Source organism: Oncorhynchus kisutch, linkage group LG16 (assembly GCF_002021735.2).
Source record: "Oncorhynchus kisutch isolate 150728-3 linkage group LG16, Okis_V2, whole genome shotgun sequence".
Lineage (NCBI taxonomy): Eukaryota > Metazoa > Chordata > Actinopteri > Salmoniformes > Salmonidae > Oncorhynchus > Oncorhynchus kisutch.
Window position 1 is genome coordinate 27,512,584 of NC_034189.2, and position 15,597 is coordinate 27,528,180.

General features: G+C 48.4%; 1 protein-coding gene across 6 annotated transcripts in view; it reads right to left on the reverse strand.

Annotated features, from left to right (window-relative positions):
- The window catches only part of nrxn2b (neurexin 2b), a 1,016,923-nt gene that overhangs the window by 88,138 nt on the left and 913,188 nt on the right, over positions 1–15,597 (reverse strand). For all 6 annotated transcript variants that reach the window (XM_031792165.1, XM_031792164.1, XM_031792163.1 and 3 more), the window contains 2 exons: positions 11,801–12,129; positions 4,492–4,570 (listed from right to left, as the gene is read on the reverse strand). In XM_031792165.1, the coding sequence (XP_031648025.1) occupies positions 4,492–4,570; positions 11,801–12,129 (408 nt within the window). The remainder of the gene's footprint in view (positions 1–4,491; positions 4,571–11,800; positions 12,130–15,597) is intronic.

Consider the following 15,597-nt stretch of genomic DNA (forward strand, 5'->3'; position numbering starts at 1 on the left):
GCTCTGTGATAACCCTGTCACCTGTCCCTCTCAAGCGACATTACTGTAAGGGTAAATGGATAAAAGAGGGGGAGAGAAAGAGAAAGAAAGGGGGGGGGGGGCAGAGAGAGAGAGGGGGAGAGAAAAGAAGAAGAAAATGAACAAGGCCAGAAAGGGAGAGATGATGAAAAAGTGAGAGGGAAAGAAATTGGGAGTGACAGGGAGGGAAAAAGAAGTTCGAGCGAGAGAAACAGATCCATTTTTGTTGTCATTTAAAAAAAGAAGAATATTAAAACATGCACTCTACCTGCAGTGATGCTGTTCAGTATTTACATTACATTCCAGTCATCTAACTGGTGCTCCCATCCAGAGCGACCCACAGGAGAAACCAGAATCAAGCTCCCCGCCCGAGGGCAAATCATCAGATCCCCCCACCCATTCGACTCGGGGACCCAAACCAGCGACCTCTCACCCACCGACCCAAAAGCTCCCGACTGCCAGGCCACCCGCCGTCCCCAACCAGAGTTCCCCCCGAGAGCTACCCCTCAACCATCCAAGACGCTCCCACAGCCCCCCCCCTATCTCCACCCCCTCCAAGCCACCATCCCTTTCCAACCCAACTAAAACAACTACCCACCCGTTGTGCCAACAACCAATAAAAATGATAAAAGATAAAAAGACAAGAACAAAGGAAAACAACAACAATGTAAAAACAAAAGACATCAAAGACAATAAAAACTCTAACAGCAAGAGGCAGATTGTTAGCAGGCTAGAGAGAGTAGACTGGAGCTAGCTGTGATGTCTGTCTGTCTGTGTCTGTGTCTGTGTCTGTGTGTCTGTGTGTCTGTGTGTGTGTGTGTGTGTGTGTGTGTGTGTGTGTGTGTGTGTGTGTGTGTGTGTGTGTGTGTGTGTGTGTGTGTGTGTGTGTGTGTGTGTGTGTGTGTGTTGTGTGTGTGTGTGTCTGACTCCTCCAAAGCTGATGCTGCAGTGTAGATAGCAGGGTTTTTGTTAAAGGGATCCCTGATATGTATTCTCCCTATTCTGGCTGGGGCTCATTAAAAGTGAGCGAAACCAAATCCAGGCTTGTTGGATGATGTAATTACAGCAAGCCTAACGAGGCCAAAGATTAATTAGCCCGGTGGGAGAGGCAGGCAGGGCAGATAGAAAACTAATCGGAGGGATCCCCACATTTCTCTCTCTCTCTCTAGCTTTTTTCCCCTCTCTCTCCTCCGCTCCTTCTCTCTTTGGAGAGTAAGGGGACGTGACGCACATCTCAATGCCAGTCACTCCTCCAAGATGTGGAATCTGGCTCCCTCTCTCTCTCTCCCTCCCCCTCGGCTGCGGCCCCTTCTTTCTTCTATGATCCGACTCACTCCTCTCCCTCTATGTCGCCATCCTAGTTCTGTCTCCCCTTCTTTATCTTTGTCTGTGTGTTTTAGTGTGTGTGTGTGTGTGTGTGTGTGCCTGTATCTCTCTTTGGACGTGTCTCCCTTTAGAAAAGCCATCAGAGAGTTACAACAAAAACAACGACAACAAAACAATGGTTTGAGCTTCCCGCACTTTCCTCTAAGGAAACACAAACACCTTTTAAAGGGAGGAATAAAACAGAACCGGCAGAACAAAATGCTCTCGACTGTAGTGAGTCAAGAGAAACACCAACACTCCTTTACAATTTCAACTCTACTATCCCTACTACTACTGAACATAGCCGTGGAGCCAAGAAGGCCTTTAAAAAAAAAGAACATGAACAAACCTTGCCAGAGCGGAGCAGCTGCTTGTTACAATAGGGACCTAACCGTATTGATCAATATCAAATTCTCATTAGTGCTCCATCCCACATTTCAGAGACAAATCAAGGCAGTCTCGTACAGGTCTCTTGCTGCAGTTCCAATAGAAATGGATGGAGCAGGGCTCCACAGTCGGCTGACATGAGAGGTAGATCTCCCCAGTCATTGGCTCATATCAGATCATGACTAGTGGCTGTGACTGTCCTTAAGATTTACAGCAGTGGAGGCTCCTCAGAGGAGGAAGGGCAGGACCTTCTCAGTGAATTTCATAAAAATGAAAATAGAGAAATGTAAAAAGTTATACTGTTTTAAATAAAACTAGACTAAAATATATTCCTGTCACCAAATAATTGATTAAAGTACACTGTTTTGCAATGAAGGTTGCAGCAGGAACTGACATTTTGTCCACCCAATCAAATGATCACAAAATGAATCTAGTACTGAAAGCATAAGCTACAGCTAGCTACTGTAGCACTGCAGTGCATAAAAATGTGAGTATATGACTCAAAGAGATATAAAATATGGAGAGTCAAGAGAAAGGGAGAGAGAGACATTTCATAGTATTTTTTTTACTTTCAAGTTGCAAGCGAATGCAGCTGGCTAGTTTAGTCTACTCAAACACCCAGCTCAAGAGGGATGCAATGTTAGCTAGCTGGCTATGGCTATCTAACACTGGAACTTCAAGTCATGGTAAACTTTTGGTTTTATTAACTTATTTCCACTGGGGCCAGCCGGTGTAACTGCTAAACTGCTTGCTGACTGTACACTGTTCTGCATGATTGTAGCTGGTTTACTAATGCATTAGTTTTTATAACCTATTAGGTTTGACTTAGAACGTTTTTTTTGCCTGGTCACAGACCGCTGGTGTTGTTCACTGAAGTCCAGGTGAGAGAGGAGGAGAGAGTGTAGATGCAAGAAGGAATGACAACGAGCAAATGGTTCATGCTGTTTGTATGTGGCTGCTATGAAAGTGAACTGTGGTTGTGTGTGATCAGGGGTGTATTCATTCAGCCGATTCTGTTGAAAAACGTTTCTTAAACGGAAGCAAATGGAACGAAACAGGGATAAACATATCTGAATTTGTCCAACAGAAACTCTCATTTGCAAATGTTGGACTAAAGATTACACCCTAAATCTGCTAGATGCAGGCAAGAGAGTACAAGGCAGTCTGTTACCCTGATTACGAAAAAAAAATCCCTCGAACTGTGCCCCTACTTTGTAAACTTTCATTCATAGGCTAGATTATAGCAACCTCATGATGGGTATAGGGAACATTTAAGTATCATGTATCTAGCCTATAGCTATCGATGTTACATTGAGCTGGGTGAATGGAATATGAATAAGAGTCATCCAATATGCTGTAATAAAAATAAATCCATGCTCATAAAAAGAAGAAGATTGTCCTCCCTCATCTTATATGGCACCGACTGCCACTGGTTTACAATACGTAACCTGACTGGGACAATGGAGACTAGGAGGGTGAGGAGTGTGTGTGTGTGTGTGTGTGTGTGTGTGTGTGTGTGTGTGTGTGTGTGTGTGTGTGTGTGTGTGTGTGTGTGTGTGTGTGTGTGTGTGTGTGTGTGTGTGTGTGTGTGTGTGTGTGTGTGTGTGTGTGTGTGTGTGTGTGTGAGAAAGTGAGAGAGAGAGAGATTTTGTGTGTGGGTGTGCAATGTGTGTGTGTGTGTGTGTCTTTCACGGTCTTATAGGTAGGAGGGATAATCCTGTCCTGTCTGTATGATTGTTGTGGTGTCTCGGGGGTGATGGTCAGAGACAGACTAGTGTCTATCTGGAGGCGTGTGTGTGTGTTGCTCTTCTCTCTAGAGAGATTACTTTTGGGCAGCAGTCAGTCACCAAAAACTGCTTCTGATAAGAAGACAATTTCGGCTTCCACCACCTACAGTGAAACCACACAGATAATCGATGGAGTGTAGAATATTTCACCCACTTAAAGTGTAATAAGCATTTCATTCGATTTTTAAAGTTGCCTTGACATTACTGAATCAAAATGGTCAAAACGTAATCTAATAATCCAGGATGAGTTCTACTCCGCATCAAACAATAACAGGAATATATAAAAAACGGAACGTTAACAAAATGTTCCTGATTGTTTTATAAAGGTTATTTCCTAGGCTAGAGTTATTTCTAGACCTCCTAGGTGGTTTAGCCTACGCGTTTGATTTGAGCCTTCTGGAAAACACAGAAACACGCCCAGTAGAGATATTAGCTCTGGCAGTCTTAGCATTCTGATTCATGTAAGAGTTCTTGGCAGTTCCCTGGCAACCAGCCAGCGCACTATGTCTTGAAACCACAGTCAACATCCTGCCCTTTTCACAGGCCCTCTCCATCCCCTCTCAGAAGTTCGTTTTGACCTTTCCGCTCACTCCGACGTCGCTCAGCTCCGGTCCCGCTGTGAGGCAGACGGTCAAGAGGAGTTCAATGTTGAACCTGTCCGGAATCGTTAGGAACGGAGTGGCTGATTGGTGCAACAGCTGGCCTAGCACCAGCTGGCTCGGGAAACTTAGGAACTGTCAGTTCACAGCTTTGAACCTTAACCAATGAGAAACCAGAGTGGGCACACATCTGACCAATCAGGGCTGCATGTGGGAGGTCATGAGGTCACAGTAGTAGAACAAAGTGGGTAAGGGGAGCTAGCTGTTTCTGTTGTGGGTCTCTGTAGGGCTGGTGGACCCCTGTAGTGGACACAGAACCCCCAGAGTGGACTCACCATTTCCAGGCTCGCACTCCTCCAAGTCCTCGTCATCGCTGGGACACTCAGCAGATGCTACCAACAGATCATCCGTGTTCTAGAACAGAGATGGAGAAGGAGAAAGAGGCAGATAGAAGGGTGTGAGAGCGTGTTCTACTACCCAGACAGAGATACGTATTTTCCTGACCATAGAACATGTCCAGGAACAACTCGGCCCTGGTTGTAGGATATAGTGTAACTCGGGTCCCTGGTCAAGTAGCCTAAACCTCATTCATTACCCATCATGCAACCTGTCATGCCTGAAAGAACAAGGTAAGCCAACTGCAAAGTCATAACTTCAACTTAGTTATCACTCTGTTTCTGCTTCAGCCAAGTCGTTCACCATCGTCACGCAGAAACAGAATGGCAACCGAGCTGACACCCCTTCGTTTTGAGATCCCCACATAAAATACAACCCAGTGAAAACCAATTGTTGAAGTCCATTAAGCCCAGAGCCACAACGAGCTAGTGGAAGCTAGGCTAATAACCTCCATACAAAAAGCCCATTCAGAACTCTGTTCATCGTGTACTATCCTTCTCACCCACTTGTGCTGCTAGGAAGCACCTTGTCTAGTCTATTATCCTCAACCCCCAGGCTCAAGTTAATATTCACGATGAGTTCGGCCTGATGGAATATAGGTGGGAGGGATGAGGGCTTTTAACATGGGCAGCCCAATTCCTTTGAGCACAGTGATCTGTTCACTGTCTGTACACAGAGTTTAACCTCTCTCCAATCCATTATGTATCCACAGACAGGATGCATTTACTTATGTGTGTGTGGGTGTGTGTGTGTGTGTGTGTGTGTGTGTGAGAGTGAGATAGTGAGTGAGTGGAGTGAGTGTGTGTGTGTGTGTGTGTGTGTGTGTGTGTGTGTGTGTGTGTGTGTGTGTGTGTGTCCATCTGGGCCTCTCAGATGGGCTTATTGAGAACATGGCAAAATCTGCATCTTCCATTTCATTTCCATCCTAAATGACCAGCGCTCCCTTTGATAACACATATCGAATTATGTAACCTAGAATGAATTTCTAACATTCTGTTATTTCAAAGTAGTGGTCTTCTAATATACAGTATATTTGATTTGTATTTTCCCTTGATTGATATAGAAAGGCATTTCTACAAGAGACATGTAGAGGAATGCAAATATGAAGGTGGGGTTGGAGTCCATGTCTAATAGTATTGGTATTTTTACGTTTACATTTTAGGAATACAGCTTCAAAACTTCCCCTCGATATCAAGGAATATCTGAAGTGAAAATATCCTCATGTTTGACAGTGGCACTACAATAGAACTTGTATGTATTTATTGAGCTAGAGTAGTCCGCTCAGTAACACTTGCTATTAGAAGCTGTACATTGTCAAGGAATGATCTCAATTACTCCCCCTGGTGTTAGGAATGCAGACATTCACTTATTTCATCGGCTCAACCTGCCCAACCTACACTGCTGACGTCTTGCTGCAATACTTTCCACTCATGCAGGCCAGTGTTTCCCAAATCTCTTCTCGAGTACCAGATGCCAGTTATACTCATTTGATCTATTCTAGTACCAGCATGATTCAATGGGTCAACCAATCATCAAGCTCTTGATTAGTTGAATCAGGTGTGCTAGTACCTGAATATACCAAATGTAATGGCTGGTGGTACACGGAGTATTGTGACGTTGACCCTAGACACTGATCTTGGGTCAGTTTTGCATTTCCACCACTAACAGGTAAGGTTAAGATTGTAAGAGGGGAAGCTGACCCTCAGGTAAGGTTAAGATTGTAGGAGGGGAAGCTGACCCTAGATCTGTCCCAAGGGGAAACTTTGTCCGGAACGGGAGATTACATGCCCTGACTGTGCATAGGAGGGGCTCCTAAGGATCTTAGTTCACCCCAAACCACAGCCTCCAAATTGGGGTCCACGCAGGAGAAGTGATGACTTCCCCCATTCTGTAGCATCTTGTCTTCTATCAGGGTAAAAACGAACACATGAAAAAGTATGTTCTCCTTTAAACCATCAAAGCATTTCTTGTCATGGTCACAGCTTTTTTGTTGCTCCGGCTTGCAGGAGAAATGTACATTTGGGTTCGCTTGCCTGTGTCCCGTCCCCCTGTCCCGTTGAGTGGCAGAGGGGCTATTGGCTTGTTAAACCTGTCCTGAGATGTTAGCTTGGGCCCCGGCTGAGGCTGTATAGTATACATACTATACCGAGTTGCCTCTAGCGCAAAACGCCACCACGGACTCCATAGGATGGCCTATTAATTACACAGACGACAGAGTGTGTGTATCCTGTGTGTGTATGTGTGCCGGGACGCAAAGCTATGAATGGGCCATGTGGACAGGGTTGAGACGATCGAAACCTTGTCCATAAACCAGTGAATTGGGAGCTTTGTGGGCCTTCTTGTTCTATACTAGTATTCTTTATTAGCCCAGCACCTATGTTTTTTAAGGATGTGCGTACGACCACAAACATTTCCATAGGAATAAGAGTGCCCCATCAGATCAGCTGCCCAGGAAATGGAAATGAGAAAATCGATAGGATCTGATAGGCGGCCCTCTTAGAATGTTACCATGTGATCTGGGCTTCTACAGCTGTAAAGGGATGGAGCTGTTTCAGCCATGGTTGTAATGTGTCATATGGGATTTGGGGGGGGGGGGGGGGGGGGGGGGGGGCATGCTCGCCTTTCCTTCGTCTTTGTCCTCATTGTCTTTCTGCTCCCGCTAGTTTTCTTTCGACCCCCAAAACTCAATACTCGTGTTCCCTCTCTTCCTGTCCTCTCTTCATCCTTCCTCTCCTCTGTCTCCCTCTCTCTCTCTCCGTTTGCCTCCGTCTGCTTCTCAACACTCCACCTCTCCTCCCCTTCCTCCATTTCCCTCCCCCTGACTCCTCCCCCTTCCTCCATTTCCCTCTCCCTGTCTCCTCCCCCTTCCTCCATTTCCCTCTCCCTGACTCCACTCTCTCCTTGTCCGCCAATCTGGGCCTGTGTTTGTTCATGGAGAGAGAGCAAGGCGAGCTCGCCGGGCCGTGAAAACGACACATCAGCCATTAGTGGAGCAAAAGGGACACATACCAGGAAGAGCAGGGCAATGACAGAGCCATCCGTTAGAGTGGGGAAAGCTGGGTTAGCCCAACAAAGCATCGGCTGACTGGGGAGCGTTAAGGAGGCTTAGATCATATACTTTGTCATCACGGTTCTTGGTTGAGTAACTCGTTCGTAATGACTTCTTTCTCCGGGTTTTGCTTTTCGTAATAAAAGGTTATTCGAGATTATCATGTACGCCCCTATTATGGGCACAAGGCAATATAGCAAAGCTGTATTGTACATCTCTGTGGAAGAGCTGTTCATTGCCTATAGAAACACACGGAAGGACTTGTGTTCTGACTTGGTGCGCTGCACGTCAAGCAGTAAGCATGACGCTCGTCAATCATAAACAGCGGCGTGGCGGAGCGCCGTGCAAACAGAAACACCAGCTATCTGCTCGAGCCGAACGTGCCTCTGGGCACCAGGACGCCTGCAGACATTTCTCAAGATGGCTGTCTATTTCACAGCACACAAAACAACACCCGCTAAGGAGCCTTGTCACTACACACTTCTACACACGGATGTCGAGTCCTGCCTAGAGGCAGGTGGAGAGACTTTGATATGGAATACATATTGAGTGACACATACATGCGTTGTGGACACACACACCGAGACGGAGACAGGCACATAAAACATGAGCAGTGCATATCCCGTTTAGGTTACCCTGATCTTACGTTCACTAGCTCGGCACAGAGAGTAGCTAAACCGCAGACCACCAGGAAAGAGGTAATCAGATATAACACTGGCAATGGCCCAAATGGAACCATATCCCCCATCTAGGGCACTACTTTTGACCAGGGCAGATAAGGGCTCTGGTCAAAAGTAGTGCACCGTATAGGGAAAAGGGTGCCATTTGGGATGCACACACAACGCGTAATGGAACTCTACAGGGGTCACCCAAGCTCCATTCCAAATAGTAGAGCCAGTCGCAGCATCCTACAGAGCATTCCCTTTGGAAGGGCAATCTTTCCGTTTTGATAATGGCACTAGCGCCACTACCGTTGCATTATACACACAGGGCCTTGGAAGGAGGAAGTAGCTAGCAGCATTGATCTTTGTACAGTCCACATGGTCTGATCTCCTCTTCTACTCCCCCTCTCGAAACCGACGGAGAGAGAACCCAGTCAATCCCTGGCTGCTTTGATGACGCCGCATAGAGATAATTAAGCTCATTTTCCACCCATTGATTGAATTTAGCGAGGCTGAAATCAAAGGACTGTGGCTCCGGCTACGCAGCGCGATGAGGGAAGGATGATGCTGGGTGAAGTCCCAAAAGGTAAACAAACAACGGCTGCCCAAACGCGAACATTCAATTAGATAAGACTTGATTGGTGTTTGCAATGCGGCAGCTAGAAGCATAAGACGCCCACATCTCTCTAGTCTACCCTAACACCCCCCGTCCCCGTCTCTCCATCTTTCTCCATCCCTCCCTCGCTTTCTCTCTCCGAGAAGCTTTTAGTTCCACACAGTAATTAGCACTGTTGTTATTGGCTGAGAAGAGAGAGAGAGAGAGAGAGAGAGAGAGAGGAGTGAGACGGGCCTTCGCTTTCAAGTGTGGTGAGCTAGGAAGATGGAGGGGGGGGGGGGGGGGAGTTAGGTAGTAGTTGGTATGAAAGCAATGTCCTTAGGCATTGGTTGTCAAAAGGTAGGCTGTCAGGCCAAGAGGTTTGTGTGATTGATCTCAGGTAAGCTGCTGAGGACAAGGAGGGTGATAATGAGAGAGCTGCTTGAGAGAAATCCAATGTTCATGTTACTTTTAGTTTAGCGTCCTTTTGCCGCGCAACACCTCGCAAGTCTTTTGAAATGGCAGAAACAGCCGCGCAGCTTGTTAGAGCTGCGCTTCACCTCACCTAACCTTATAGGCTCCGCGTGGTCAATCTGACGTCCGACAGTGTTTACTGCGATGCTGCCGCCGCAGAAAGAGCGTTCATACATCTTGCGCTTGGCGGACCACAGCAGAGCTGCTGTGAAGGAAGTTGTCAAGGAAGAGAGTTTGTGTCTCTGCAGGACCTCCCGCCCTCACCTACCGTCAACCAATCATGTCCATGCGGAGGTATTACGGAGCCAAACAGAGCCCTCTGCATGGTTCTGTAATTTGGGAGGCGCACAGCGATGCGGCACAGAGCTGGATTTGGCCTCCACAAGCCTATGGAGGCTCCGCGATTGCACCACGCCCTCTGTACGAATTCTCCGTACCGTATTGCCAGCACAAGCATAAATTGAGCCTACCTGGATTTGCAGGTGTGGGGTGTTTGAACTTTTGGGACCATTCCGTTTTTGTTCAAGTTGTGTCAAGTAAGCTCAATCAATATAGCATTTCTCTCTGGGAGCCTGGATCCTAATACTATTCTAATGCTAAACCACCACACTACTGCAGCATAATGCTAATGTAGCTGCGCTGCATTACGTTACAATTCATGCGGCTTGAGGCTAATTAATAGATGGTATTGGCTGTGAAATTGGAAGAATCGATTCCCTCTCTTGGAGGCCACAGGCCTGTTACTACAGCTTATTATGGGTTGCGTGGGGACTGGGCGGCGTTGTGACAACATACGGACTCTGTGTGACTGTGTGTCTACAGTAGTTGACCTAACAGCTCTATCTCCCGTTGTTCCCCAATTGCCACTTCCAGGATTGGTGGATCGAGTGATCGTAACATGTTGAGATTAGTGCTCGGAAAACTTAGCCTTTGCATGGGGACGTGTATACTAGACACACGGGTAGGGTGCGCTCACTCGAACACACACGCACACAGGATAACAACATGTTGAGAGGGTGAGGCAGGGTAATGGAGGCAAGCAATTTATTTGCGTTTATTCCTTCGATGCCACAACTGTCTGGCTACGTGTGATTGGTCTGGATGGATGTGATTCATATTGCCTCTAACAATGTATCTGGGCTTCGATCTGTGATTTTGCTTTAGAAGGAATCAAAACGCCCGTCTGGATTGCTCTAATGGGGTATACTAGACTTGTTAAAGGGTTCGTTTGAAGTCCCGAATGTGAATCTTTGGCCAAACAGAGAGTACGTAGCTACAGAAAGTTTGTATGATTCTGTAGAGAGGAATAACTACTATGAAACAGTCATGACCCTTGCCCCCCCCCCCCCCCCCCCCCCCACTCACTCTGGGAAGAAGTTCCTCTTATAAGCACATATCTAGGATCAAAGTATAATCACCATTTGCGAGGGAAAATCCCAAACTGGCCCCAGATCAGTGTCAACCCAGTCCCCCCACCTCCTCCCCACTCCACCCCAGTTCCCCCCTCACCTCCTCCCCACTCCACCCCAGTTCCCTCCTCCCCACTCCACCCCAGTTCCCCCCTCACCTCCTCCCCACTCCTCCCCAGTTCCCCCCTCACCTCCTCCCCACTCCACCCCAGTTCCCTCCTCACCTCCTCCCCACTCCACCCCAGTTCCCCCCTCACCTCCTCCCCACTCCACCCCAGTTCCCCCCTCACCTCCTCCCCACTCCACCCCAGTTCCCCCCTCACCTCCTCCCCAGTTCCCCCCTCACCTCCTCCCCACTCCACCCCAGTTCCCCCCTCACCTCCTCCCTACTCCTCCCCAGTTCCCCCCTCACCTCCTCCCTACTCCACCCCAGTTCCCCCCTCACCTCCTCCCCACTCCACCCCAGTTCCCCCCTCACCTCCTCCCCACTCCACCCCAGTTCCCCCCTCACCTCCACCCCAGTTCCCCACTTACCTCCTCCCTACTCCTCCCCACTCCACCCCAGTTCCCCCCTCACCTCCTCCCTACTCCTCCCCAGTCCACCCCAGTTCCCTCCTCACCTCCTCCCTACTCATCCCCAGTCCTCCCCTCACCTCCTCCCTACTCCTCCCCAGTCCACCCCAGTTCCCTCCTCACCTCCTCCCTACTCCTCCCCAGTTCCCCCCTCACCTCCTCCGCACTCCACCCCAGTTCCCTCCTCACCTCCTCCCTACTCCTCCCCCCTCCACCCCAGTTCCCTCCTCACCTCCTCCCTACTCCTCCCCAGTCCTCCCCTACTAACCTGTGTGACACTGTCCCTCACCTCCTCCCCACTCCTCCCCAGTCCTCCCCTACTAACCTGTGTGACACTGTCCCTCACCTCCTCCCCAGTCCTCCCCTACTAACCTGTGTGACACTGTCCCTCACCTCCTCCCTACTCCTCCCCAGTCCTCCCCTACTAACCTGTGTGACACTGTCCCTCACCTCCTCCCCACTCCTCCCCAGTCCTCCCCTACTAACCTGTGTGACACTGTCCCTCATGGTGGGTGAACGCTGCTTGCGGGTGGTGGTGGTAGCCATGGTCGTGGTTGTCTCCATGATGGTGGTGGACATGTCGGCCAGCGGCGTGGTGCTGGTGGTGTCTGTGGTGAGCACCGAGGGCACGTCGCCCACCAGCCGCAGGTTGCCCTTGGCCTGCACGTTGGGGTCGCCCTCGGCCGCCAGCTTGAGCACCTGCAGCCCGTTGTAGTAGAGGCCCGAGATCTGGCCCTGGAAGTGACGGGCCTTGTCGCCGCCACCACCACCGATCTTGATGAACGCCTGGCTGTTGAAGATGGTCAACTGTCGACCTGGTGAAGGGAGGAGAGAAAGTCGGGGGGAGATGCAGAAAGGAGAAAGAGGGAAGAGAGAGGTGGGAGATAAAATGAGGGTAGGAGAAAGAGAAAGGGGGGTGAAGACAGATAGGTGGGCAGAGAAACAAATAGAGAGAAGAAGAGAAAGGAAAGAGGAGAGAGAAGCGGCGAAGGAAGACACCATCAGTCTTTGTCTCTTCGTAGGCTGCACAACACACATCCCAATTCCCCACACTCACACACAGACAGACAGAGTGAAACAATGGGGGACAGTATCCATCACATGGGGGAATTTCCCCTGGTAACGCGTTAAGGAGATTGGAACCTTGCCTGAGCCGTGCTGCTACAGGTGGCGGCCATTATGGCTCGACTCCGACACAAGCGGGCCACTCAGTTTCACAGCAGAGCCTGAAGAATGTGGAAACTGGCAAGCTAATAGATTGTAGGGTGTAGCCTTGGGCTGACCCTGAGGCTGGGGGCTGGGTGGAGTCGCATCGCATTCCCCACAGAGATGGAATACATTACAGAGCCCGGTGTCATCGACCCCAATGCACCTGAGACACAGCACAAATGATGAAGTGCCTCGGACAGACAAAAAAATTTAATAAATCCCATCCCAAAGTACGGAGATGGAAAAGCCGTTTAGGAAAAATAAACCACTTCGGAGGAAATAGTTTAATGTTTAATTCAACAGCGCTCTCTCTTCTGGTCCTCCAGTCATTGCTATGCATCTGGATTGGACAGATGAGGGTTCGGCTCATTTGCATGTTCCATTACTAATGTGTTACCAGGGGTTGGTGGAGAGGGGTGATCTGAAGATCATTTTTTTCTTTGCTGATATCAACCCTCTTTTCTTTCCCCTCTGCTTCCCTCACACTTGTTTTCACAGTGGATGGGGTGTCATGCTGGGCCAATCAGGTTGGATATCAGAAGTGATGACCCTTGACCACATTAATGGGCCTCCTGGGGGGGTGTGGTGGGGGGAGAGGAAGATTACTGTAGGATATTGTTTTGGAGGAAGTGGGTTAAAATGAGACTTGATGAGGTAATTACTGCAGAGAGGGGAAGGAGCAGAGGGGAAGCCAAATTGGCCCTCTTTATGGATTAATCAATGCCTGTTGGGAGAGAGAGAGTGTGTGTGTGTTTGTGTGTGTGTGTGTGTGTGTGTGTGTGTGTGTGTGTTTGCACACGTGCCCATCTAATGTGTGTGGAATGTGTGCAATTATAAAAATTATGCTTATATTTCTACATTACAAACCCCTAGAGGATACACTTCAATCATTTAGAGGACAGAAATAGCTCTCATTCCCTTTCAATTAAGAGAAAAAACCTGACTTTCTTACTGGCTTAATAAGGTGTTGTGCGCATGTCTGCGTGTGTACGTGTGTGTGTGTGTGTATGAGCATGTCAATGCCTGTGTGTGCATGCTGTGTGCATAAAGCCTCCAGTGAGACAGTCCATTACACAGGCCATGCCATCATTAGATGTGATCATTAGGTCCATCTGAACCCCAATAGGGATACTCTCCCATCCCCTAACAATGACACTTAAAAGGAAAAATCAACTCAAATGATATTTGGGTATTTGTTTCATTAGTCTAGTGTTAATACAGTCCTAATCTCAGTTACACAGAAGTGAAAGTCATTTCACCCGTGTTTATCATGGCCAAAAGGCACATTTCATGAATTTTTACGATATCAGCCAATTTGGCCTTTTTGGCAACCGTTTATCATCCGCAAACGGACATGAAAATCATTGCACCGGTTTGAGCACCGTTTTCGCCCAACCCTGATTCATCCAAATGATGAAAACCCCAAACCAGGAACTACTGCCTTGACAGATTCTCGCCATTTCATCTGTCCACGGGAATCTGTCCACGGGAATCTGTCCACGGGAATCTGTCCACGAGAATGTTTCTGTTTTTTTCAGCAGCCAAGTTTTCAAGATATTGGACTTTCAAGAAGCAAAGTGTCACTTGCCACATCCTCATGACGACGCAAAACGCATCATGTCATGAAAACTTGACCCCTGACATGCAACAAAAATGTGGGACTGTATCAACAGTGGACTAATGAAAGAAATACCAAAAGATCATTTTTGAGTGGAGTTTTCCTTTAATGTAAGGCATATGCGCTGTTGCCATAATACCGTAGCTCTCGCTCACTGTTATCTCTGTGAAGATGCTGCTCAACATGTTTTGTTGGGAAAAGTGATAGTGGTGAAGGGAAGGGAGAGACTTGGTAGAGGATGGACATCAGCAAGGACAATTCGTCAGAACATTGGCACGTACTAGGTACAAGTGTGCGCACATACACACACTAACGCGTACTATACGCGCACACACGTACACGTTGAAGCGTACACACACCACGTGTTGTTCACACACACTTTCAGCCCCTACACACACCCACACGCTCACTCTTGATCTCCTCCCACACACGTACTCGGCCCCCCACTGTGAGGGAGGATAATCTCTTGTCCTTGACCGGAGGACGGAGACACACACGTCAGCCCAGTGGCTCTCCTGTTTCAGAGGTGCTGTCTCAGCAACCCTGCCTCTCCAGGGGAGGTCCAGACTCCAGATAGACAGACAGCAGAGGAGAGGACAGAGCCTGGATATTAAATCACCTCTCAGCTTACCACACTCTATCGTGGCCACCCAACCACTCCTGTACCTAACATTCTCCCCTGTGAGTATAGTGATCCTCGGTGAGAAGACTGAATTGAGATTGTCTTCTTAGGGCCAGGAGTTTTATCATGATCAGGTCACGCAGTCAGGAACAACTCTTGTCCCAAATGAGTGCGGTGATCATCAGAAAACTACTGAGGTGAAATATGGAATTTCCAGTAGCTATGCGGAAGGTCGGGTATACTGTATACAGCCGAGTGATACTTTTAGCCTGTTAAAGTATTGCTGTACACAGTTATGTTGTACTGTGAGAAGTTAGTGCGTATGCTGAGAGGAAGTGAACTCAAACAGTCAAGTATCCAACACTTGAGAGGTCCTTGAAGACATTCTATTACCTCCTGAACATCAGTCAGAGGAAAAAGTGCCCTCCGGAAGAGAGAGGGAATCAGTGTTTGTTTGTGTGGCTGTCTGATGGAGAGGATACTAACAGGAGCTGATGAAGTTATTGTTTTGGGGCCTGCCGGGTCAAATTGAAACTGACGTGTCACTTCAGGGGCCATTTAGGCTGGGGGGGGGGTTAGAGGAAGGGAGAGGAGAGAGGAGGAGGAGAAGGGAAGGTCTTGGCACGACTGGCAATCGGACAGCTTAAGACACAACGGAGATGTGTGTGTGTGTGTGTATGTGTGTGTATTTGTGTGAGCATAATAACTTGCGTGAGCTGTCAGATGTGTCAGGGAGGTGACCTTTACGTGCGTTACAGATGGCCTTTTGGAACACCACATTTTTTCTGTGTGTACGTGTGTGTGTGTGTGTACGTGTGTGTGTGTGTGTGTGGG